Genomic DNA, 26,960 nt, shown 5'->3' on the forward strand with positions numbered 1-26,960 from the left:
CGGTTGGACAGTAAAGATTGGCTATGGTGGTGTTTTTGTGCAAGGATACTTTTCAGCATTAGGACTAGTTAGTTTATTATTTAGTGACAGAATAATAAGTCGTATTTTTATTCCATCTGTATATCATTAAAAGACAGTTTAAAATTATCAGATTAATTTACCTATCATTTGAGCATTAGAAGTCTCTTTTTTATATCAGGATCAAGGCCCTAAGCATGTTGCTGTCAGTGTTCTCTCTGTTGTCTCTATAATTGGCCACAAAATCTAAAGGTTAGACTACGAAGGCACAATATTAAATCAAAAATCAAACTGGAAAATAACAACAACAACAAAAAGATAACTTAGAGCACTCTATGCCCAAATATTTAAAAACTGTTGTAAATGTTTTAGTTTATCCTACTATTTAAGAAGAAAAACGATGAATTTTATACTAAGAATTTAGTTGACACAGTACATCATACAGATGTTATTATTCTTGTGTGAGGGGGGACATGTTAATATTAGGACTAGATAGTTTGTTATTTATTGATGGAATTATAAATATTACCTTTTATTTAAATATTTAAAAAACAGTTTAAAATTATCTGCTCAACATTTGAGTACTGGAAGTACCCTTTTTTTAAAAATCAGGATCATAGCCCTAAACATATTGTTCTCAATCTTCTCTCTGATGTCTCTATAGTTGTCCACAATATGTAGAAATTAGACTTCATAGACACAATATTAAATCAAGAATCGAACTAGAAACAGTAATGATGGAAGAATATAGGAACACTAATGCAGAAATAACAAAACAACAAAAAGAACTTAGTGCCCTCTATGCTCAAACATTTGAAACTGTTGTTAATGTTACAAAATACTTTACTAGTTAATCAAAATACCATTATATGTATAAATTTCTTTAAAGTATATGAAAAGTTTTGTGAGATAACTTTTTATAATAATTGATTTCTCCGAAAAAGATTTAGTTTATTCTTAAAATACTCCATGTTATTTTGTTAAACAATTATTTTTAAAAAATTGAAATATAAATATTTTATATTTTTGAAAATAAATATAAAATTTTATTATTATATTTACTAAAAGTAACAAATATAATAATACAATTTTAATTCTGAAATACTAATTTTTAGGTAAATGATAGAACAGCATTTCATAAAAATTCCTAAGTACACGAACATTTTTTGGGAGTCATTGTATTCGAAGAAAGAAAATGTTTCTTTTTAGAAAAAAATTGATACATAAAGAATAAAAGATTAATTTATGCAATTAAAACTAAATAAGAGAGATGCTAAACTTAGAAATAGTATATAACAAATTCACTTAAAAAATATCCAGGTTACAAATATAATGTGTCTAAGCAATAACCATTTGCAAACCCCGGAAGTAGAACTACTTAGAAATTCAAGTCTACATTTTCTAACCTACTTAAATGCGTGCTAATGCCATGCTTGTTATTTCAACTTTTAGCTATTTATTAGAACACTTTTTTAATCGATTAAGTATTTTCCATTTTTGCGTGTCATTTCACGGAGAATTTTGTTTGCAATCAGGGACCGGATATTTTATTTCCTTTTGCTCCACTTCGCCATGAAGGCTCTCTCCCCGAACTCAACCCGCAGTCCTGCCCGTTCCTAATTTCCCGCCAGTGGAACAGTTTCCTTACATCGAACAGAAAACGAAATCACGCGATTCTTCACCTGGATTGCTTAAATCATGTCCCCGTGACTTTCGTGTTCAGGAGCCCTCAACAGACTTCTTTGGGTGGAGCCTTAACAAAAAGTGTGTCATCGAATTTGGCTTTCCACACTTTGAAATCAATGTCCACCAGGTTCTATTCGAAGAAGAAATTGTAAACAAATGTACAGATGACGTCATTTTAAAAGGTCGCCATTTTAATTGCATATTATTACGATGCGGAAATTACCCGAAAGTTGGAATCAATGAAAAAGCATAACAAAAGAATTTTAATTAGTAAAATAATAGGTGCCTATATTATATAAAAGGTTATATATTATAAAATATAATATAGGTTATATAATATTTATCTGTAGTCTATATATATATTCTTAAATTCTGGTTTGCTGCTAGTCTTGCTTAGTTTTTAAACTTATAGCTCGTTCTTAACAGAGCCAGGACTTCCTGCGAGTCTTAGAACATTCGTTTCTCTGTTGGATCTGAGGTATGAGCTTCTATGTTGTTGTTGCTTATGGCACTTGCCATGGACAAGCCCGCTGTTACGAAGACAGTGATTTTAAACCGGTGGAGGAGCGTCTCTTGTTTTTACAGTAGCGCTATCAAGGGCCAAGAGAACGACTTAACTACACACACGTCGCAACCCTTTTTACTGGGCGGACTTCCTTCCCGCATTTCATTCATTCATCCACAGATCGTAATTTATACCTGAATCAGAAAACCATCACCTCTGATCCAGTACCCCCAGTGGTATTACTCTCGACATGGAAGACTTTGTGACCACGACAGATTTACACGCGCGTCAGCCACCAAGCAAGCGTGGAATCTTCAACCGGCAGGGTTAGAACTCACAACCAACAGGACACGAATCCAATGCTCTACCAACCAGACTATCCCGGCTTATCAAAGCAGTCCTGAAGCCTCTTTATTATAATGGATGTCGTTAAATGTAATATCGGTTAATAATGCTATTTGCTTTATAATATCAATTCTTAGGAGCCCGAACCGAAATACTACTGCTGCATCGTTTAATGCGATCATATTTGTAGCATTTGTATCGTTTTTTCCTATTCAACCAGCGTTAGTGACCGAAATTCACAGAATTTCTCTCCCCATCTATAAGGAAACGTCTTAACTTTTCTCCCATGGAAGAATAGACTTCTAATTCTTTTGACCAGATTAGAGTAATCTAGATCGGTTTAAATGGACAGTTGCGATGCCAGGTTTGATTTGAATATGTTGAATAGCTATAAATCAGATTTGGATGATTGAATTATGAAAGCAAAATGGATGGGAAAAAAGATGATTTGAATGTTAAAGGCAAAATTGAAATCGATTAATAATAAATCATCGAAACGCTGCTGCGCAGTTGAAAATTTTACTGTTTCTTCTCTATAAAATTTTCAAAATTCGTGGGCTTTACGTGATAATTGCTAAGCAATAAGTTTTGATGCTCCCGATGGGGACAGATATGTGGAAGGAGGTATTCGCTTGCCAACCAGAAAAAGAGCTTACATCTGTAACTTTCTCTTATAGTTCGTAAAATCATGCCTATAAAATATTTTAAAAAATGATAATTTTGATGCTTTAAAGTACCAAGCATATAAATCAGGAACAATATACAATAATAACTAATATCGCTCAGAATTTCTTCGAATTCATATCTTGCTTCAATTTCTATAAGTAAACATGAAATTATAGTAAAAAAATCACTTTGGGAACTAATTTTTATTAAAATGCATAATAAAATTTTAAAATATTACTAAATTATATTTGCAATAAAAATCTAAAAGAAATTTTACAGAACACAACAGTTTTAAAAATATGTGTAAAATTTTATTTAAAATTTGCATCTGACAATAAAGTTCAAATTTTACTGTACAATGAAATCACATGTATGCTGGAAAAAGTCAACATGTATAGAATAAATAGGTTTTGAAGAATGCATCCCACAATTATGTTTTTTAACAATATTTTATATTTACATTGGAATAAAATAATAGCACAGAATGATTTATGAATCTGAAAACGCACAAAAGAATTAATTAAAACATATAATCTTTGACGATGACATTTTAATTAATTTTATATAAAGTATACATTAAATGAAATTTTTCTGAAAAGAATAGTAATCGGATTTTTTTAGAAATTCATTTATTGCCTAACAGCGGATGAGAAAATACAGTCAAAGAATATAAGGAATTTAGCATTTTAAAGATACCAAAAATGATTACGAAAACTATTAAAAATCTGGAAAAATTTAATATGAACAAAATAATTTAAATACTGTTCAAACTGTAATATGTAGTCATATTAGAGTACATAATTGTCATAATTTTTCTAAAAAAATCTAGAATACAACATATGGAAATGGCTCAGTCTTGCGAACTAAACAGAACATATTAGGTATATGAACTCTTAATACATAAAATATTTGTTTCCCAATTGTATTACTGAAACCAACTTTTTAAAAATAAAATCTTTTTTTTTTCAAAAATCCATATTAATAGTATACAAAGGTTTAAGATATTTTCTTGGAAAATATCATCGCATGTTAAATTTTAACATAAAAAACAAAAAAACAAAAGTTATTGGAAAAGGTAAGAAAAATATAATGGCAGCATAAACATTTCCGATAGTAAAATGCCCATTTAAATAAAAGGTGAAATCTCCATTGGAGGGTCACTTGATGGTCATTTTGATTAAAGGTTCACAATTTCCACACACATCTAGTTACGAAATGGCCTTTAAAAAGCAGTAAAAGTATACAGATTCAATTAAGTGAACTTGATGTGTTCCAGAAAAACTAAAGATGTTTCGCAGGATTCCCATATATTATCTCACTAACTTTCGCGTGATTCTTATAAAAAATTTTCTAACCGTGCCAATGCTTTAGAGGCACATAATATAAGTCAGGTATGAGAAACAGAACCAACATGATTGTGCCTCTCTTTTGGTTCTTTTTAAGTTGTGGCATATGGCCTTTCTCTCAGAAGAAATGGCTCATCTTTTGACGGCGCAATTCCAGGCAGTTTGACAATACGAAATCGTTCTAAAAACACCACCATGTGTCATACATGAGTTCTTCCTGAATCCGACTGATGGGTTATTTTTATTCTGCTCAAGACGAGTCCAATAGCTGAGCAGCAAGGTCCGATGCAAGCGTCCAGCGCTGTCTTCAGAAAGAGACGAACTGCGTGGCAGTTGATGTTGAATTGTCTCAGTGCCGGTGCTATGCACCAGACATGCTGGAAGGTTATGCAAGCGAAACTACAGCCTACTATTAATGCGATGGGAATACCACAAATGAGCGAAAGGCAGCGGTAACAACAGTTTCTGGAGCCGGTGAAAATGGTTTTAGAATTTCTCCATACACATGTTGGAGAGTAGGTACCTTCCGGTTCGGCAATAACATCATCGAATTCCACCTTTAAGAAGAAAAAAATATTAGTTATATATAGAATATACTTTATTTTCATATTCAAAAAAAGAGTGAAAGATTTACTAGATCTGTATAGAAATTGGCGCTCCAATAAAACAAATGTATGCAATTCTTCATTATTCTGTTTGAAAATAGGTTTCAATCGTTGTAGGCAATCAAAATTCTATTCATTTTCGAGAAGGCAATGCATGATAATATTAAATGAAATTAATGCTTTTTATATGCTTGTCATTTGAATTAGAAACTTCAGCCAAAAGATTTAGAACTTGCATTTCATTTCAAATTATATGACAAATGCCTCTTTTGATATGAGTTTTGTAAAATTTCATTCACCCATTATCACTACATTGTCTTGTTTCTGAAACATCTGTCTATCCTGGTTACTCTGTTTAAAAATAATAAGTTGTACTTACCTGGTCAGGAATTCTTAAATTTACTGTACCAAACAGTGCAATGACTATTTTCAAAACAGATAAACTGTTCCGATAGCCAAAAGAACTTAATTATATAAATCAACTGTTTTTGATCATATAAAAGCGCAAAATGATAAAAAAGGACTAAATGTTTCAGAAATGATGAAAATTTTATTGAATGATCATTCCTTAAGAAATTTGTTGAAGCCTTGGGAAAGTCTTCCACTTTAGTAAAAAAAAAAAAAAAAAAAAAAAAAAAAAACCTTTGTTTCTTCCAAAGAATTTTTATCAAGCAATTTCAAGGCTTCAAGACCAGTTATGTTTTCCAAAAATTTCTTTACCGTACGCAATTAAATATCTGTCAGTTAGAGTAACTGGAAACGAATTTCGTCTACTTTGCCATTATCATCGGTTTGAAATGAGTAATGTATGATATGAAAAAATAGTTCTTAACTTATATGAGTGCATAATTATTTTCTGGAGGACTCATTACATAATGCGTTTTTTTTTCAAATTTTATTAATTATCCAATCTCAATTACATCGATGTTTGCAATTACTCCGGTATGTTCCCAATGACTCCAGATATTATGGGGTAATTGTGAAAGCCTACTTGTGTTTCTTATCAGAATAACGTATTGAAATAAAGAGAATATATTTCAAAGGTTAGAAACTACTGCTTATTGCCTCAGACTTTATTTTAAATTTCGTTCCCAATTGCCTCCATGTGCTGTTTATTTACTATTTTTCAATAAAAATATATTCTGAATAAACTATCACAACTATTTAATATCTCTAATTTGTAATAAATTATATTTATTACATTTCGAATTTTGTTGGTAAAATTCTTAACACTAACTTTCACGAAAAGAGAATTGAATGAATCTTTGGAGACGCAAGAAAGAAAAGTTTAAAAGTCAGAAACTCACTTTCAAACGAACAAAGAATAATAGTTTACTGATAGTAAAAGCAGCTCTCACTTCAAGCAGAATGTTCAATCTCTTGTTCAACTCATTTTATCTACTTAAGAGTCTACTTGAATGATAGGAACTGGTAGAATAATTTATATAACTCTCGAAAATCATCAACTATTATTAACTACAAAAACAAATTTTGAATTAATCGAAATGCTTTCCAAACGTGTCTCATCTAGTTGCGCACTGTCAAATCCATCTGTCCTTTAGATTTCTGAATAAAGGATCTTCATTCTGGTGCTTTCAGCATAATATATATATTTAATATGTAATATTATATGAAATGTAAGAATATTATCTGTATTAATATGTAATTTAATATGTAATATTATATGTATGTAACAAAATATGTAAATTTATTGAAAAATCAGTCATGGATGATTTGAAATAAATGAATTCCTCTATCTCCACATCCTCAGATTCCTTTTATAGTATCATTTTTTTTCTTTCTCGAAGTCAGTTCTCTTGGGTATTTTTTTCCATACTTGACGTCAATCAATATCAAATCGTTGTTAATATATTTTCACTCGTGAAAAGTAATATACAAGTAGATTTCATTATAGGTGTAGCGGAGAATTACTGGGTTCCTAGATTTAATATAATTTCTTATCATATAATAAATTGTTCCAAATGCATGAAAAATATAGCTTTTTATTACTAGAAAAGCCTGTTTTTAATTATCCTACACTAGAAATCGTTTGTGCTAATAGAGAACATTATCCTATTCCTAAAAGTAGATCAGAAATTAAAATTGTATCTTTCCATTATATTTTACAGATCCAAAAAATAAATACCTTTACAACTTACAAATAATCAACGCAAGGACTGAATAACGATACTAAGAAAAGTTTCAGTTTCCCCTTTTTTAAATGCAGGTTACAACTAAATAAACATTAGAAAATGTTACTGAAAATAAAACGGAAACGTGTTATCTTCTTCCTCTAAAGTGTCTTAACAAAGGCATATTCTTCTGGGCAGGCTAAGATTTCAGCGGCGCATTTCTATAGTCACCGTTCTCAGTTAATCTTAGTTTCCAATTACTCTTTTTGACTTTAATTAGAACAGATTATAAAAATAGTAGAATATGCCTTATTATTATTTAATTTTAAAAACATCAAAACATCAAACATGCAGAAACAAAATATGAAATGCTTTGTTTTATAAATCCAATTTGAATTATTAAATTTTATAGTAATTGAGACATTCCAAAAAGTGGAAATTTCATCCAACACATTAGAATTTAAAATAAAAATATTTTTACATGCATAAAAAAATAGCTAATCTGCTTTATATTCTTGATTATCTTATCATAACTTGATAGTTTAAAAAAGAGCGAGATTTTACTTATGACAGTTTAAAGAAAATTAATCAATAAAATTAAAATTGGTATTTTTTTTATCTAAACAAAAATATACATATTTTATCCTGTGCAATTTTTGAAACTAAATACAAAAAAGTCATTCATTGCTGTTATGTATTTTTGGTATAAATAATTAAAATTTATGAATTTGGATGCAAAAACAGCAGATTAACTATTTTTATCATTACATTTCAAAGTAACAGTTACAACAACAAGAAGCCGAGCAAAAGCTTGCAACAACAAAGATGGTGGACGTCCAGCAACATTCCAAGAACAACCAATTTCATCGTCTCTTGATTAAATAGTCAAGATGTGATCTAAAAGCCAGGTAGAAAAACAGCCAAAATACATCAAAAGCGGGATAAGTTACGCATGCATATATAAAAAAAGAAATTTTGAACAGCAATTATACTTGTTTTCTCTAACTATCGACAGGATTTTAAATGGACAAGATGTGGCAACTGTTACTTTGAAAATTAAAATTATGCGTTCAGTTAAAAAGATATTATAGATTTATTATATTTCCAATGTGCGTGTCTTGAATATGCAGTGCAGGACAAAATTCTAATTCGGAAGAAATGCGCCAAAAGTAACTGTATTAAAAGCAAGTGAATTAAAAGTATTTTATTTCCCCTAATACTAATTCTTTAGAATTTTTTTCCCATATTCGAGACCAGTTTTATTTCATAAACAATTAACAGAATATTGGCATTGAAAGTAAAATCATGATTTTGCTGAAAATGCGATATATTCTCATATTTTAATCGAATTAATTTTGAATTGCTGAAAATACAGTATTCTCAGTTTTTTTTTAATCCAATAAAGTTTGTCTTTGAATAATTTATTGTTTTTAAATACTTTTATTTATCTCGATTTATTTCATGTTTGTGAAAATGGAATTTTTCAATCGATTTTTTTTTCATTTTCTCATTTACTGTAACTTTAAAATTTTGTAAACATTTTTAAATTATCAGAATTTGATTAGCATTTAAACCAACTAATTTAATTTTAATTTTGTACCCATGATCCCACTTGGTAGTGAAGTTGAGAATTAATAAATCAGATCAAAAAGGAAAAATAATTTTAATTCTTATATTTAGCACTAATAGTAAGTTTTGAAAAATTATTTTTACTTAAATTAATTTTTAAAAAAACTGTCTTTATGAATGCGTAATTTTTAAAACTTTTTCTTTGTAATGAACATCTTAAATCCTATATTTTTTCAGAAATATACATTCTGAAAATATTTTATAGTACTTATAATAAAAAAATTCGTAATGTCAATTAAAAATTCAAAAGTAAGATTATCAATTCACATACGAAACAGACTACAAAACTGAATAATTTAATTTCATGGATGTGTAGGTAAAATATCTTGCATCTTAATTATCTAAAATATGCCAATATTTATTCTAAAATTAAAAATTATATCATGTATTTTACTATGAATACTTTTTTTATAAATATAAAAAAAAGCTATTTTTTATATAAAATTTTTAAATTTAAACTTCATGAAGTGATCACAACAGGCATTTAAACTACAGTAAACACATTAATGCTTTTTCCCCTTGCAAAGACAACACACAAATAGCAAAAGCAGAAAAAAATTGAAAAATCTCAGCGATCCATTCATAAACGAGCAATTAAGCAAAGGCATTGCAAACAGCCGTCAAATTTAAAAATGCATGCCTTTTTTGTATTAAATATTTTGTATCATGGCATATTCGAAAACCGAATATATTACTCAACTAAAAGAGAGTTATTCTTTTAGTATTATTTAAAATCTTATTTTACTTTTTAGATGTAGTGTTTTTCAAGTAGTTAAAATGTTTAAAGATAATCTAGATTTTAAAAATGCAGCATTAGCTAAATCACAAAGAACGGAAACTTGTTAAATCGGATCGTAAATATGAATGGTAAATATTAAAAAGCATATTATATTAACAGAGATTTATATTGTTATTTCTGTGTTTTAATAATTCCAAGAAATATGATTTTACTTCATTTAATAATGAAAAATTAAATATTTTCTAATGAAAATGAAATAAAATTAAGGTAATTGTTTCAGTGATGTGCGAAATTGAAAATATGTCCAAATGTGCATGCACATGTATACTGCTTAAGTCGCATTGCCTCAGCCTGTGGCCTTTACGGATATGGTCGTAAAAATGCCAACTGATCCATTGTTGGACCACTCTCGCTTGTGGACGTCAGTTCGGAGCTTCCCTCAAATTGTTGGTAAATTGAACAGACATAAAAAAAAACTCCTGAAAATCACACGAAAGGGGAAGTGTGCTTATCTCCAGATGTGCACAGGCCGTCGGTTCGTTGCTTTACATATATTTTTTAAGCCCCGTTCCAGTGACCTATGCGCGTCTGTAGATAGGTACACTTTCCCCTCTCGCGTGGTTTTCCCGGGTTTTTTGATGTTTGTTCAATTTACCAACAATTTGAGGGAAGCTCCGAACTGACGTCCACAAGCGAGAGTGGTCCAACAATGGGTCGGCTGACATATTTACGACCATATCTGTAAAGGTAAAGGCTACAGGTCGTTGGAACAGGACTTTATATGTATACAGATGCAGGTATTGACTTTTTGGCCAAATAAATATGCCCTCCAATTTCTTTACATTGATTTCAAACAGTGTAGTAGTCTGTCTTATATAAATTTAAAAAAGCACTGAAATATTATATGAAGTGCATAAGCGAGAGGATGGATGCAACACCGAGGGGGAAGGAGCGGCATGCAAAGAGGAGGGCGACGGAAACTAACAGTGGTGAGGTAGGGCCCGGGGGCGGGAGACGGCGGCGTTTCCTTCCTTTTCTGCTGCTTTAGGGGGACATCCACCATCCGCAAGTCGTCCCGCAATTGCTGCAAAATACATCATCAAATATAGTTAGCACCATCTTCAGCAGAATTCTGATGTGAAGTAATGGAAGACAATATAAAAATAAACAAATATATTAATCCATCAATGACTAAATTTGTATTATAAAACTGTAGAACAATTCGAACTATAATGTACATTATGTTATTTTCTATGGCATCACGAAAATATGTATACACACTTTCTATATCAATATATGTTGATACATTATACTTTCAGAAGTGATAAATTAGTCCATAGAACCATGAATTTGACCACAATAGTATTTTTCTAACATTTTCTAAATGTTAGTAGAACATTTATGAATAATGAAGAAGAAAATGACAACAGTGGTGGATTACCGATTAGGCAGTCTAGGATTCTGCATTAAGGGGCTGTTAGGGTCGCAAGTTAGGTCAATTAAAAGTATTGTTAATTAAATTACCATTCCTGTCATATTAAAAATAAATAAAAACATATCTTGCCATAAAGTTGCTAAAATAAAAAATAAGTAGTTTGCCTTATTTTTAAAAAAAATTGACGAAATGTAAAAGTGAATTGATCAATTATTAAAAGAGGGACCTCATCATATACCCTGCACAGGGCCACAAGAGATTTCAATTGTCACTGAATTACATGGATGTATGAAAAATATTGGGAAATATTTTTAAGCTAAATATACCACTAATAAATAAATTCATTAAAATAATAAATCATTATATAGACGCTATTTTTGTTTTTTCATTGTATAAAATTAATGCCATGAACTATATTTGCTTATATCATTAATATATAACATAATTTAATACTAACATATAACATACACACATATATATGTAATGTTGTTGTTGTGGCACTTTTCAAGCGCACTGATGGTTATCTGTCACCTATTTAAGCCGAGTGAGCGTCTCTTGTTTTTGCAGTAGCGCCAACTAGGGTCAAAAGTACGATTTAGCTACTTTATGCGTCACATTCACTTGCACAGGCCCTTTTTACACAAGGGCACCTTCACACACCTCACAGATAGAACACAGAAGAACAACCATGCCCGAACCGGGACGCCCAGACTACGGGGAAGGCGCGCTACCCCTGATAGGATGCCGGCATATATATAATATTAACAATATATGATAATAATATATAATAGTACATATATAATATAAACAATTAATACATAACATGGCTTGTTCACATTTCCTTTTTTCCTTGTTTCTTTCATTTTTATTATGTAAAATTTTATGCAAGTCATTTATTTACAATCTCCTTGATTATAAAGGATTATTTTCCTAAAAGTAGCGAAATAAAAATAATTTTAACCAGAACTTTTGCTTATTTGCTTAAACAAAGGGAGTGCCAAAGCATAAGAGCTGTTGTTTACGCAAACCTTCTGAAATAATGGTGTTGAAATATAACTGAAGTTTATTTCATTCAAACTATCATACCTAAAATAAATGAATGTATTGTAATCACAATTTTATGTTTCAGACTAATGGCTAATGCACGTTTTAGTATTTTAGTTATAAACAATGGTACGTTTTCTTTCAAAACAAAATAACTTACAGTACTTCATTTTTGGCTTCGTGCCATCATTTGTTTAAAGATCAAAGCTTCGATTTCCTGTTATTTTTATACTTCTTTATTTACAAATTATTTCAACTTAAAAAAAAAGCGTCAGTTCATTTTTATGGCTTTTTGAGTCTATAATTTGATTGATTTTTTAATAGTACATTGAACCATAACAATTTATTTGAGAAATCAAAATTTGCTTACATGGAACATCATTTCGCCCTTCATGTAAACAAAGAGAGAATGGCTATTATTTGAAATCAATACAAGAAAACGCAAAAGAGAAAACAAATAATTTAACGTCACGAATAATCAAATCGATAATTAATGAAGTATATCCATTTAAGCATTCTAAAACTTGTTAACCGAGGAAATACATTTTCAGAAATAGTCTTAGTAATCTAAAGAAATGTTTTTAATTAATAAAAGAAACAAGTTGAAAATTTTAGAGCAACAAAGAACGAATATATTTGCTTATGTGCTTCTCATTTTTTTTAGCTTTTGAATACAATTCATTAACGTATTAACCATAATAAGTTCAATCATTTTGATTTTATGAAGATGATTAAATCAAACTTATGTAATCAAATTTATGAAGACGTTTCGTAATTTTCCTGCTTTCTACTTAGTTTTTCATTGATGAATGTATGGTAAATTCTAGAGGTTTGAAGTCAACTGAAGAAAGTAAGGCGATAAAAGTAATAACTGCTACTTGAAGGTAGTGTGTTTATTTCTGACACAGTTCAGTCGTGCTGTCCAATTTCCTTTCTCTCGAAAATTCTGGATGTTTTGTAGAAGAAATTTACACTTTTAAGAATTTTCTTTCCCAGATTTAATATTACCAAAGAAATATGGCCCATTCTTACTTAGCAGTAGAAAAAAATGAAATTCTTTAATTTTCTGCACATATTTATTAAATATTTTCCGTGAGTTGGCAAAACAGAATGAATTTTAAAAACTATTTTTTTAATAATTAATTTTCTTTAAAAAAATATATTTTTGACATTTTGATAATGAATTTTAGAATATAAATTTTATATAATCTTAAAAAAATCAATAATTTTTCAAATTCAAGACAGGTGGCATCACTTATATGGCATATTTTAACTAAATTAATCAATTAATTGATAATTATGCACTGAAAACAATAAAATATCATACTATTATAAGAAACCCTTTCTGTTAAAAACTTCCATCAAATTATAGCACTTTATGAAGCGACTGAAAAATCAATCACAAAATTTCATCCTTTCAAAAAATAAAAAAAAAATAAAAAAAGAAAAAGAAAAGAAAAGAAAGAAAGATAGAAAAGGGGGAAAAAGAAACAAATCAAGTTAAATAAAATTGTATAAAAATATTTTGCTATACTCTCAGCAAAATTAAAAAATGGAAAACGAAAGAAAAATAATAAATTTAATTAGCCTTTCGGTTGGTGTTTAATTTTGTTGAGTAGTGTGTTTTTCAGCAGAAAATCCACCTTTTACTGTTCTATATTGCACTCATGACATTAAAATATTTATATCAAACTCTATAATAAAGATGAAAGCGTGCGCGTGTGTGTATGTCGGTGCTCTACAGGCTTGACCAATAACTACCAATTCGTAGTACCGATTGTATAAATTGGGGGATGGAAATGAGCACCTCAGAGTGGATTTATGAAACCTTAGAATCGTAATTAAAATAAATTAAACTGAATATTGGCATTTTTCTGCTAAAATTTTCAAAAATATTTTCTTACAAAAATTTTTTACACTGTTTTAAAATTTAAAACATTTTTTTAACTGTACCAATTTAATAATCGTGTTGATTTTTACTGAATTTTAGCAATTTTTTTAAATGTATTCTTTACTCAATTTTCAAAAATCGATTGTTCCCTGAAATGCAATTTCTTGTTTTTTCATAGTTAATCACGTGATTTTCTTCCCCCGTTGAAAGTTAAAAATTAAGGTTTCTCTTTAATATTTATGTAGTTTCCGAGAGAAACAAAAAAGTGAAGTTACAATATCGCGAAATTTAGAAGATAGATGAACTGGAGATTTACGTTTGTAATAGCATTATGATATTATGACATTGTTTTCATTGTTCCCTTTAGCCTTTGTTCAGCAGAACTTAAATAAGACAATTAAAACAAGGCCAGGCATTTTGGAGGACTTATGGACATGAAGCTGTATTGAACCGATTTATCTGAAATTAAATGTAGCCAATATTCTCAGCAACTATTTATAACGTAAATTATTGTAAATAAAATACGAAATATAAACTATATCCAAATATTTAAAAATGAAAAATTTCTTCCATGAGAAATAATGTTAGTGCCAAGAGTGGCAACATAATTAAAATGATCTAACGTAATTATTTAAGTTTAATATTCTTTTTAAAACAAAAAAATATATATTCATATGTTTGCTTGGAAGTATTACTTACTTTCATAAATGTTTATTTTTTAAAATATTAATCATATATCAATTGATCGAATGTTTCGGATTAGCAAAGACAACAATTTCCAATATTTTCTGTGTTTTTGGACGAAATAACCATTTTTTTTTTTTTTTTTTTACATTTAAGTGAATAGTTTTTTAGAAAAACTAACAAAGAGATTCTCTAGATTTAATATTAAAACAACTAATTCCAGAAAAAATTTCTTTCTAAAAGAGAAATGGGGTTAATCTTATTTGATGCATATGAAAGTAAAGTATCGTATTTCTTTTGGATAGTAATAGTTTCAAAAATGCTCAGACTTATAATTAATGTTATCATAAAATGACCAAATATATTGACTAGAGCTGTCCAGTTTTTAACTTTTTGTTTTCCTTCCCTTCCCTTCCTTTTAAAAACTTTTAGAATATCTAAATCAACATCTGAAATTCAGAGAACTGATGACTTATTTAAATGAAATGTTTTGCATTTTTTGCATTGCAATTTTTTGTGTCATGAGTCTTAGAATTTTTTCCAAATCTATGCATTCATCAATCTTAGAATCCGGAAAAACATGAGTAATATGAGAATCTTATGTTTCTTGCATTTGCTGATATGCTGTATTAAATTAAAATGCCCGAAGTAGAATCCTGATATCAGTCCACATAATGCAGATTGTTAGCTGATGTAATTGCTTTGTATCGTTTTCTGTTAATTTTCTTAGTTCGTGAACTTACAAATGACTGTTTAGTTTCATTTTTAACGATACCCGGTTTCCTATAGGTAAGAATGAGATTAAATAAACTAAACTAATCAATATTAATTTTATGACACGAGTCATGAAAATCCTCTCTCACTTTCTTTAACCGTTATTATGCTCTCATTTTTATTGTTCGTCGCGTAAAATGGACCATATTAAAATAAGGCAATATGGATTGCATGATGAAAATCTAAATTCAGTTTATAAATAATGCTGAAATTAAAAAAGAATCTTAAATGCGAAGATCAAGGTGAGTTATCTGAATAAGAAATGAAGCTAGTTGCAAATGTTTTAAAAAACCAAAATGCCTGAAAGAGTTGCTTCCAATGATCATTGAGTCTCTAAAAGCACTCTGGAAATAAAAATGTGATTTTTAATTATTGTTAGACGGATAATCAATAGAATTCAAAGGGGACATTTAGAGACAACTTTTGAAGATAGATATAAAACAAAGGTTGAAGAACATTTGGACTCAAATTAATATTTCTAGCTAAAATAGAATTTCTGTGCATCACTTTACAAAAGTTTTAAATTTGTTACAAAAATTGAATAAACAAATACGAATGGCTGGTAGAGATTCTTATGAAGGTTTATAAAAACGCATTCAGAATTGGTATAGGAGATTTCAAACAATAAATTTGATTCGATATGCGGGTTTCATTTTTTAACCAATGTTTTAATACTTTATTATTTCAATTAATATAAATTATGTAATTAACAAGATGTAATTTTGTAATGTACGAAAATATATTTCAAATATTGTAATTTTGGTTACAGAATTTAAATACTTTCATATATGCTTATTTAAAACTGATTTTATTTTATTTACAATCTTGAATATATTTTATTGTATCCCATATTACACGGTATAATTAAATTTTTTAAAGATATAAACAGAGAGATATAATTATAAACATAAAAATTGCCAGTCATTTGTAAAATTTAAGTATAAATGATTTAATATGATCTATCAAGATTTTTTTTTCAAAAGAGCTAAGTATTTTTGATCGGTTATATTAATTCCAACAAATACTATAAAAATTATCCTTAAATGGCACGCATTCTCCGTTATTCCATTACACCTGTGTAAAAAAATGCCTCGCTGACTGAAATAAGAATGAATAAATTCACTGTAAAATAGAAAGTAATCTGTCAAAAATGGGATGCAATTTATAGTATAATTTACATGTGAAAATTGCCTCATGTTCATCTCCTTCTTGTTATCTTTCATAACAAGTGACCATAACAAAGTGCTTAGAATCTCAATGATTTTCTACGAATGCAAACGGAGAACAGCCTGAGTAATGAAGACAGACGAATAACACCAAACTAATTAACTTGTCGACGCAGCTAAGTCCCAGGAGTAAATTATTCGCTTTCAGGCTGATTGTTATTCCAAGGTCCTAGACCTTTGATGCGTGGCCAATAACCTTGATCTAGAGTCCAAAGCTTTTATAGTAATTAAAACACCCCGATTCGCATTCGGGGTTTGGTACATAATGTCAGCCGAGAATTCTTCATAAAAATAATGAAGCGACTGCAATTTTACACGAAAATCATTAACAGCACTCAGTTTGTAAATGTGACCTTTGTGTAATAATTTAATTCCAAGCTAAAGCGGAAAGGTTTATGTTCTGAAGTGACATTTGCGTGCCATAGGACGATGGCAGTAACGGGTTGTTTACATATATATTGATTGCATGTTGTGTAATGTGATTAACGTTTTATGTGACTAAAAAAGTAAATGCTGCAGAAACTGAAATTTAATAATTAATCAAGGTAATTGCTTAACTTTAATTTCTGTAATTAGCATTATGTTAAATATTTTTCAGTTAGCATCATGTTGAATATGTAGCAGTTCAGTACTTAGCAGCTGAGCAATTACGTAATCACGTATTAACGGAGGAGGTCGAATTCTAGTCATTTGCATTGAAAAAAAAAAATCCCTTAATTATCTTGACTAAGAAGTTTCAAAATGTCTCGTTTTTCACTTTTAAGTAAATAATTCATACAAAAAAGAGCCTTAAAAGAGATTTATTTATTTTTTAAAAGTTGACTTCTGTAGCAGTTTGTCAAGCTTTTTACTTTATGTAGAATACGCTTATAAACCTTTCAGTGAATAATTTCAATTCTATAGCATAATTACCATTATTCCTTCAAAATTATACGATCCCATGTACAGGAAGACAGACCGAAAACAAAAACATTTGTGTTCTGCAGATACTGACAATCTACCCCGCAAATACAATTTAAAACAACTTTTTTATAAGAAATATCGATCTGATTCGCATATTTGGACTTATTACTAACAATACAAATGTTTGTTATGCACTGAAAACTTTTAACATATTTTGTAGGAAAACTGCAAGTATAAAAATACTGTAAACATTTGAATAGAAATTTTGGAAATGTCTAACTTTCATCAGGTAACAAAATTATTTCCATATTACTATAGGTAAATATAATTTCAAATTAGCCACCCTTTTAAAATAGTTTCGTAATCTCTTTATAGTCACTGTAACTTTAACTTCCGAATTGCACAGTTTTTAATATTCCCTTGGAATCAAAAAGTAAAGGTTTGCAAATTTCTTTAATCTAAATACATAAGACCAAAGTTTTTTCTCATATTTTTTAAAAATCCTTTCTGCTTATTTACATGGTTCGCTGTTTTGCTTTCGTCATGGCGTGAACAAAAAAGTCTTGACAATAACTAAAAATTGAACTATAAAGAATATGGAAGAATTATATTCTTTATATTCTAAAGGATATAAAAGAAGCCTCTGCTTTGTCTTCGTCCTGAATTCCCGTTTACAATACACCTTGAGAAAATAATAATTTCTAACTTTGTGAGAAAAAATTATTTCTGAAATAGACATAGCAATACGGAAGCCAATTAATCTCGAAATAGACAATCGGGAATTTATTTTAATTGTGTAGAATCCTGTTATCTCTACTAATTATAAAGATGTGGAGTACGAGTTGGCTCTCTACAAGTCAAACTGACCGACAGTGACCAAATTTGGCAATATATACCATTGCTTGTGGGGATATGCACAAGGCAATTTTTTTCATATTTTAATAAGAATATTAATTAAAAATAAGCCGAATTATGGAGAGTTTTTGATATAACTTCCAAAGATATAATTGCACAAAAATGATTTTTTTACACAGTTTCAAATTTAAAAAGATTCTATTTGTTGGTGTCAATTTAAAAATGCAAAATTTTTCTGCATTTTGACATTTTTTAAAAAAATATTTTATCTTTAATTTTCTTCTTTTCATTTCTTTTCCTTCTTTATTTCTAATAGATTACATTGTCGCCTTGAAATTCTAACGGTTTTGTCAAATATTTAATCGCTTGGTTTGCTTCTATTTTTGAGTGATAAGGAAAAATATTCTGTTTAGTACCTATGTGTTTACAAATATATGTATTTATTTTGATCAACATATTGTTTCTCTTTCTTCTTATTGTAATTACAAATAAAGGAATTTTGCAAACAAATTTTTCGGAATTAGTAGCATTTATAATTTTTGTTTTACTGTGGCTGAACTTTAATACATTTGTTTTTATTGTATGGATATATATGTTCAATTCATGATTTTATTAACACGGATTTTATAGGATGTCTATTTATCTGTAAATATCACATGCATGATTAAAAATTATGTAAAATGCATCTAAGGGCACCTTTGTTGAACCTAAAATAACAGGTATTCATTAAGAAAAAAATTTTCAAAATTTTGATCAAATTCTAATTAAAATCAATCAGGAAATTTTTATATACTTCATCAATAAATTCAAAGCATATTACACCATAAAAATGACTTATATTTAAAATTTAAAATATATATATTTTGGACTTGAAATAATACCAATTTTATATCTTCTCTGGTTTTATTATTTTTATAAAAATTTAGAATTATACATCGCAACAATATATTTATTATTTTTTAGTAACTGCATTTATAAACACGAGCATTACGAGAATTTTAAATGCAGTTTTTTTTTCATGTTATCTCTACTATGTAACTAAAAATAAATTTAAAAGACTAAAATAAAATTAATAATATATATGGCTTAATTCGGATAAACTAAAAAGTTTCAGAATAGGTTCGAACCAAATTTTTTAAAATTATTATTAATGTTGTATTCTTCATTTATGCAGTTTATGCATTAGTATTGAAAGATGTGAAAAATATTTGAATATATAGTTTGTTATGTTTTTACCCGATATATCAAAGCCTCTTTAAATTACCATCATATTGTGATCAATTAGTTCATCCAGTAGGAATTGTAAGGTAACATCGGTTATATATAAATTAACATTTTCAAAATAGAGAATTTCAGCATCAATTTCTATTGATATTAATGCTAATATCGTATTGGCAACAACTGACAAGCATTGTCTTATGTTAATATTTAATTTACCAACATTTTACTGATTAGTTGTTTTATTGATTGCTTGTTTTTAAAACTTTTGTCTAGTAAACTATTCCATCACATTTTATTATCAAGAATAAGTTAATTATAGATTTCATTTTTTAAAAAGTTTCTGTAGAATATTAATGGAGAACAATTTTCTTTCAATTTTTGTTGATGACTTGCGACTTTCATACTTTGAAACTTTGTTTATGACAGAAAGGAAAATGAATCATTAGAAATATACTCCTTACCCATGACTCTGCCGGCATTTGTTTTTCGTATATATGAATTAAAAAAATGAAATTTTATATTGCGCAGTTTTTGAATACTTACATTCAACATCTTAACATTTTTTTAGAGGTACAACCCTAATTATAATAATATTAATTTCGGATAAACAGCACTCTGATCTCCCCTTTTGGCACATATATCTAAATAGAAAAAAAAGGGTTGTCATAACTTGTGCTTCAATTAATTCTGAAAAATTGATTAAAATTAAAGAAATAACAGTCCAGAAATAATATATCACTACAACGCTAATTTTTTAAATTTTTAAGCTGGTATAAAAAGAATTTGTATAATATATTTCGAATTTGAGGCGGATAAACATCATTTGACCTTCTTTAGGAGCACGTCACAATTTTCTAATAAGGTTGTTTATTCTTCTAAGTGCTCAGAAGATGCGAGTCCAATTTCGTGCTATTCTGTCGCGAAGTATAGAATAGTATAAGGATCAAACTAACTATAACAAACAAACATACATTAAATTTTATGCATACAGGTTTACAGAATTATTGATTAAAGCACTGTCGCATTACCGTCACAGAACAGATGTGTTTTTTGTAACGTCATTTAGATATGTTATTTTCGATTACACCTGAAGGAACAAGAAGGAAGCACGAGAAAGTGACGGAAACACTTTACAGAATAATATATAACAAAAATCAGTGCTGAAGAGATAATCTTAAATAGAATTGGTGTTTATATTGTTTTTCGGACGCCCTTGCTAAAAAAAAAAAAAAAAAAAAATCCATCATGAATAACACCAGCTTGCAACAATTTCTTGTTTTAAAAGTAATAGTTGCTTTTAATGTATTTTCGCATGCTTATTTCAAAAATAATATCAGTTTTTACGTATCACGTACAGTTTTTTTGAAAAGTAAAATTTTTAAATAAGTAAAAATACACAGATTTTTTGCGATTTGGATAGAATAAATTAATAAAGTATGTATGTTTATTTGTTTAAATAAATTCTGAAAACCTCTTACTTCATTGAAATTAAATAATACATTTATATTGAATAAATACTTATAATTGTATTAAAAAAAACCTTTTATTTTAAAATTCAAAACATAGATGGCAGTTGGATTTCACCGTGAAAAATGAAGTACCTAAAAATTTAATAAGGCCGAATTAAATAACTTAATTTGTGATTTAGGTTTAACTAAAGAAAATGCAGAATTATTAGGCTCTCGGTTAAAAGAGAAAAATTTACTAACGACACATACGTCGTTTAGTTGGCACAGGAATCGAGAAAAGCAATTTTTATCATTTTTCAAATCTGATAACTTCTTAGTTTACTGTGCTGACATACCTGGTTTGTTACATGAATTAGAAGATAATATTCCTTATAATCCGAATGATTGGCGATTATTTATAGATTCCTCAAAGAGGAGTCTAAAAGCAGTTTTATTGCATAACGAATCTAAACTTGCATCAGTTCCAGTTGCACATTCCGTTTTCATGAAAGTATGGAGATGCTTCTCACTAAAATAAAATACACTGAACACAAGTGGGCATTATGTGGTGACTTAAAGGCTATAGGTCTGCTTCTCGGGCAACAAAGTGGATTTACTAAATTTCCGTGCTTTATTTGTGAATGGGACAGAGAAAGTCATTGGATAAAAAAAGATATGGCCGAAGAGACAAGAATGGATTCCTGGTAAGAAGAATATTTTAAATGAATATTTAATAGATCCACAAAATATTTTATTGCCCCCACTTCATATAAAATTGGGACATATAAAGCAGTTTGTGAAAGCTTTGGATAAAGGTGGAAAATGTTTTGAGTATCTTATATTGAAGTTCCCAAAATTGTCTAGCGCTAAAATTAAAGAAGGTGTATTTGATGGAACACAAATAAAGAAATTAGTTAAAGATTCCAATTTTGAACAATGTATGACAAATAGAGAGAAGCAGGCTTGGGTTGCATTTAAAGATGTCGTAGAAGGTTTTTTTGGGAAATGAGAGAAAAGAAAATTACAAAGAACTTATAACTGAGTTATTACGTACTTATCATCTTTTGGAGTGCAATATGAGCATTAAAATTCACTTCCTTCACTCACATTTGGAATACTTCCCAGACAATTTAGGAAAAATGAGTGACGAGCAAGGTGAAAGATTCCACCAGGATATAAAGGAGATGGAACGCAGATATCAAGGACGGTGGGATGTTAACATGATGGCTGATTACTGTTGGTCTTTAAAAAGAGACAGTGATGTGGACCATAAATGAAAAACCCGAAAAAGAAGCTTCTTGACTTGAAGAAAAACACAAAAGTTATCATAATATTGTAAATGAACAGTATTATTGTGCTTAGTTAATAGTAACTACAGTTGCAACTATATGCATTATACTGCATTTTGTTATTTTTTTCATCGTCATTTGTAAAAAATCCTTACGTGTTACATAAAATTTAGTTTGCATTTTGGAATGACATCATCATTGCTGATATAAATCAATTAAAATTTTACAAACAAAATTTTTTTTTTGTTTTTTTGCAGGCTGGTGTAATCTTAATAATGTACTTTAAATTTATATCTGAGAAAAAACAGACATTAGTCATATTTGTTTTGTTTATTAAGTCTGTTTTTTATTCTGTATGTTTATTAAGGAATTTCTCATAACTGTCACACAGTCTGTTAAACTCAATAGAATAACAGGATAGAACAAACCTAGACCATTCACCTGTTGCTACATGTCTGTCTTTCCCCTACCCTTCATTATTTTCCTCCCATTTCTTTCCGTTTGTCCTACTCCTTATTCAATTCATTGTGTAAGACTCAATAATTGAAGAGGGTTCAGTGCTGTGTAGGTATAGTAGTTACGAGGTGTAAGCTTAAAAAGATATTCGTTTGAGCTTGTGTTGCAACTAAGAAAAACGATGAAAAGGTGAAATATTTTCCTTTTCAAATGAAAGGATGAAATAATCTATAGAATTTTTCTGCTATATTTGTAGTAACTATACGTAAAAAAAGCAATGAAGAAATCTTTTAGATTTCGTGGAGAAAGTGTACTTGTTTTGGAATCAAATCGAAGAGTCAAGACAAAACTTTGGTCCCGCACTATGATCTATGAAAACGCGAATGTTCCAAACATTTTTAGTGAATACCTAAAGAAAAGCTGAAGGAAATGCTATTCGTGCCACCTGGCATCATGAAAATAACTGAGGATGAACATTTTCAGCTTAAAATGGAAACATTTAGATGGGAAGTCTAAAAATCTTTCAAACTTGTAACTATTTTTCTTAGATATCACGGAGAGACCAAAATTCAAAACATACTGGAAAGATGAAGGTATTAGGATATTATGACCTTCAAAATTCGTTCTCTTCCCATTCGCACCTGAATTATTATTTTGAAAGTTCAGATGTAATTAACGAGGCACAAAGTGAAAGATTTCTCCAAGACATGAAGGAAATGGAAATAGATATAAAGGTAGATGAAATATAAACTTCATTTTCGATGACTGCTGAATATTGAAAAGAGATGATCCCCAACAAGTTCAGTAAAAGAAAAACGACGAACTAAAAGAGGAAATGCTATAATAAAAAGAAGATAGACTTTTCATAAATTCATTATGAAAAAGATGTTCATAATTTCATTATTCAGACTCAGGATATGAATGCGCACTTTGTAGTGCTATGCAATGGAAAAAATATTTTGATTTCGGTCAAGTCTTCAAACATTTAAAATAGTTTTATTGTAAATCTCTCGTGACTGAAAAAGCTGAATTTCATCTCTAGAATCATAAGTATAAGTTATCAAAATAAAAAAAATCAAAGATATGTATTCTTTGCAAACCTATGTTATTAAACTAGAAAAAGAAGTTTTATAATAAACACACACTTCAAAGGCTTCAAAACTCTTCCCATAGAGAAAAACAAACTGATACCTCTAGAATGCCAATCTCTTCATAGTGACTAATAGTAAAGGGTTTCATTTATTGGAATGTTAAAAATTTTTTGTTCTAAAAATTTATTATCATTTGCTTTATGAAATCATCAAACTATTTTAACCTTTAAATATGTTTAGTGGCAGATTTCTAAAAATACATTGACTTGCAAATGTTTTTCATCTGGTTTTATTTCTTCAAAAGGAATAACGCTGAATGATTAATTTTTGCTAATAATAATTTTTGGTAACTCATTATATTTTAAAGTGAAGCTTTAAATAGTATCATTTAATCCATTTTCCAGAAGTAACTACAAATATTATTGAATTCCAAAAAAATTTATGTGCGAAATAGAAAATTCTTCCAGACTTTCTTTTATTGAAACTATGAATTTAAACATTTCAAAACTAAAAATATTAAATTATATAAAACATTTCATTAGGTAATATTTGTATATCAAGGTGAATTGAAGCAAAAAAAAAATATCTCAGTAATCTCAACGTTAGTGATTGACAAATATGACAGTGATTGTGTTAAATAATGGAAATGTTACATAAAAAAAATTCTAAAATAAGTGATGAATAGTATTTAAAAAATAAATACATTTCCAATCAATAAGACCCAATTCTTGAGGAAATACACAAGTACTAAAAGTTTGAAAATGAAATATTCTGTTTGTTCTTTTAATCATTACAGATATTTTTCTATTTTTAAATGGTGAAATTTATAAGAAATATTTTATTATTTTAACAATGCTGTTTTACATGATTTTGATTAGACTTTAAATAAATCTATTTTATTTTAAAATGGCGGTGACTTTCATGACATTCGAAAGAATAATATTTTCTGAGAAGAGTAAGTCTAATCTTTAGTGTAAAGATAATTTCATAATTTATTTTTTTCATATAAGGAACATTTTCTACTTCCTAATATATGAAAAGATTCTTAGCATTTCACAACAAATAAAATATCGAAGAAGACTTTTCAACACACACACACACACACACACACACACACACACACACACACACACACACACACACACACACACACACACACACACACACACACACACACACACACACACACACATATATATATATATATATATATATATATATATATATATATATATATAACTGGATGCCACACTGAACTTGGGCTCTATAATAAGATCGCAATAAGAATCTGCAATGTATTAATAGAATAAATACTAAGACTACATGATCTACAAAGAATAGCCGTGAAAGAAAAATACATGGTAATCAATAGGGGTAAAGGTGTAAACATGATAATAAAGGGGTCTTTGCAGCTCACTCGTGGTCTCATCTGCGCGTGTAAATATTTAGAAAATTAAATTTGATAATCAATAATAAATAATGATTATCAATAAAAATGAAAAATGAGATAAATTGTTTTAGATATTGAGTTTTTGGGTGCTTCATCAACATTTAAAGAATTTTTTAATAACTACATGTATAAGAAAAATATTTTCTTTTTTAAAATTGAATATTTTGTCATTAAAAATAATATTAAATTCATTTAAATTTTGGCACAACATTAATCAAAGATTATTTTTTTAACGCCAATAAAATATTGAAATTAATATTCCCCTATTTACTTAATGATTCCATTTGCTCAAAATATCTGTCACTTACTTATCATAGAAACTTCTTTTAAAAAGTTAAGATGGAAAGTAAAAAAGGTATTTAAGGCAAACTTTCTTCTTCAAAAACGCTTGCTTTATTCAAAGAGCAAAAAGAAGTTTCCATGTATCCATGAAAAGCCAAACTTTTTTGAAGCCACCGTGATATCTACATGAATTATTCATTCTCTTAATGCCAACAAATGGAAATACTCGCTTCCTGAATGATCATAAAATCCATACAAAAAATCAATTGTCATTTTTAGATGAGAAAAATCAATTTCGCAATGTCTGTACAATACCAAAGCAAATTTGAAGACACCCACCTGCAAGTACTCATTGAGGCTGTTGGGATCTCTGTTTACCACATCCATGACAATCGTGGTGGAGGCTTTGTTGGCCTCCCCACCGAAAATCGTCGAGGCCGCCGTAACTGAGTTGCCTGCAAACCCCGCACTGTGACCGTATCGTTTTCACACGTTATTCCTAACGATCCGTCCTTCTCAGGTGGTTGCAGCTCCCCATTTCCTTTCTTACAAATCGTGCGCCGGAGTGAAAGCTTACACGGACCAAGAGTTTCCAGTAAGTGAGAGTTGCCTTGGTTACTCTGCCGGTATACAAAACTCATTCACGTTAGAAAAATGTTTCCATTTTTTTCTTCTTCCTATTTCTTCTTTTGTGTTTCTGGTCGGGTCTTGTAACATCGGCGTGATGATACGTTTCACAAAACGGAAGGAATCATATTCTCAACGGTTTGACAAGTCTTTTGTTTTTATTTATGACACGTTTCAGAGAAATGTCATTGAAAAATGTATGATAATGAACGATGGGCAGTGTATTGGTGAACGCAAACGGAAGTATCTTTATATCCTTTTGAAATTTAAGGATTAAAAAAAAACAGTAAATATTCGTTAAATGTATACATGCATATTGTCTGTCTGGATCATGCTCAGTTTTAAGTAATTGCAATTTTATGCGTTTACTAATTGAACTTTCCTGCTCTGTCCTATCACATCCTTGGAGGGAGGGGAATTGCAACGAACAATCTTATAAAAATAGTAATGTTTATTAATATTACCTTATTTATTAAAAGCTGTTCAAATTTCAAAAAAATCGAATACTGTATTTTATTACTTCGTTAGAGAATTCTGTATTTTATTACTTCGTTAAGCCCATTATTTTAGTATCTTTCCTTTGAAAACTAGTAACTCTCTAGCCTGGAAAAAG

At 29.0% G+C, this 26,960-nt stretch overlaps 1 protein-coding gene across 2 annotated transcripts; it reads right to left on the reverse strand.

Moving 5' to 3' along the window:
• Positions 1-4,201: 4,201 nt before the first annotated feature.
• LOC129966715 (caveolin-3-like) lies at positions 4,202-26,213 on the reverse strand. Of its 2 annotated transcripts, XM_056081240.1 has the most exons (3): positions 26,060-26,213; positions 10,657-10,755; positions 4,202-5,123 (listed from the first exon to the last, which is right to left on the reverse strand). In XM_056081240.1, the coding sequence occupies exons 1-3, from the start codon at positions 26,105-26,107 to the stop codon at positions 4,767-4,769; spliced, it is 504 nt and encodes a 167-aa protein (XP_055937215.1). In that variant the 5' UTR covers positions 26,108-26,213; the 3' UTR covers positions 4,202-4,766. The 2 variants fall into 2 exon arrangements, with proteins under 2 accessions (XP_055937215.1, XP_055937216.1); XM_056081241.1 differs by lacking the exon at positions 10,657-10,755.
• Between the last annotated feature and the right edge of the window lie 747 nt (positions 26,214-26,960).

Source organism: Argiope bruennichi, chromosome 4 (assembly GCF_947563725.1).
Source record: "Argiope bruennichi chromosome 4, qqArgBrue1.1, whole genome shotgun sequence".
Classification (NCBI taxonomy): Eukaryota; Metazoa; Arthropoda; class Arachnida; order Araneae; family Araneidae; genus Argiope; species Argiope bruennichi.

Coding starts and splice junctions, on each gene's coding strand:
- LOC129966715 (XM_056081240.1), bottom strand. CDS start 26,107: ATGGATGTGGTAAACAGAGATCCCAACAGCCTCAATGAGTACTTGCAG. Junction 10,756..26,059: donor GCCTCAATGAGTACTTGCAG/GTGGGTGTCTTC, acceptor TGTATTTTGCAG/CAATTGCGGGACGACTTGCG. Junction 5,124..10,656: donor CCGGGCCCTACCTCACCACT/GTTAGTTTCCGT, acceptor TTCTTCTTAAAG/GTGGAATTCGATGATGTTAT.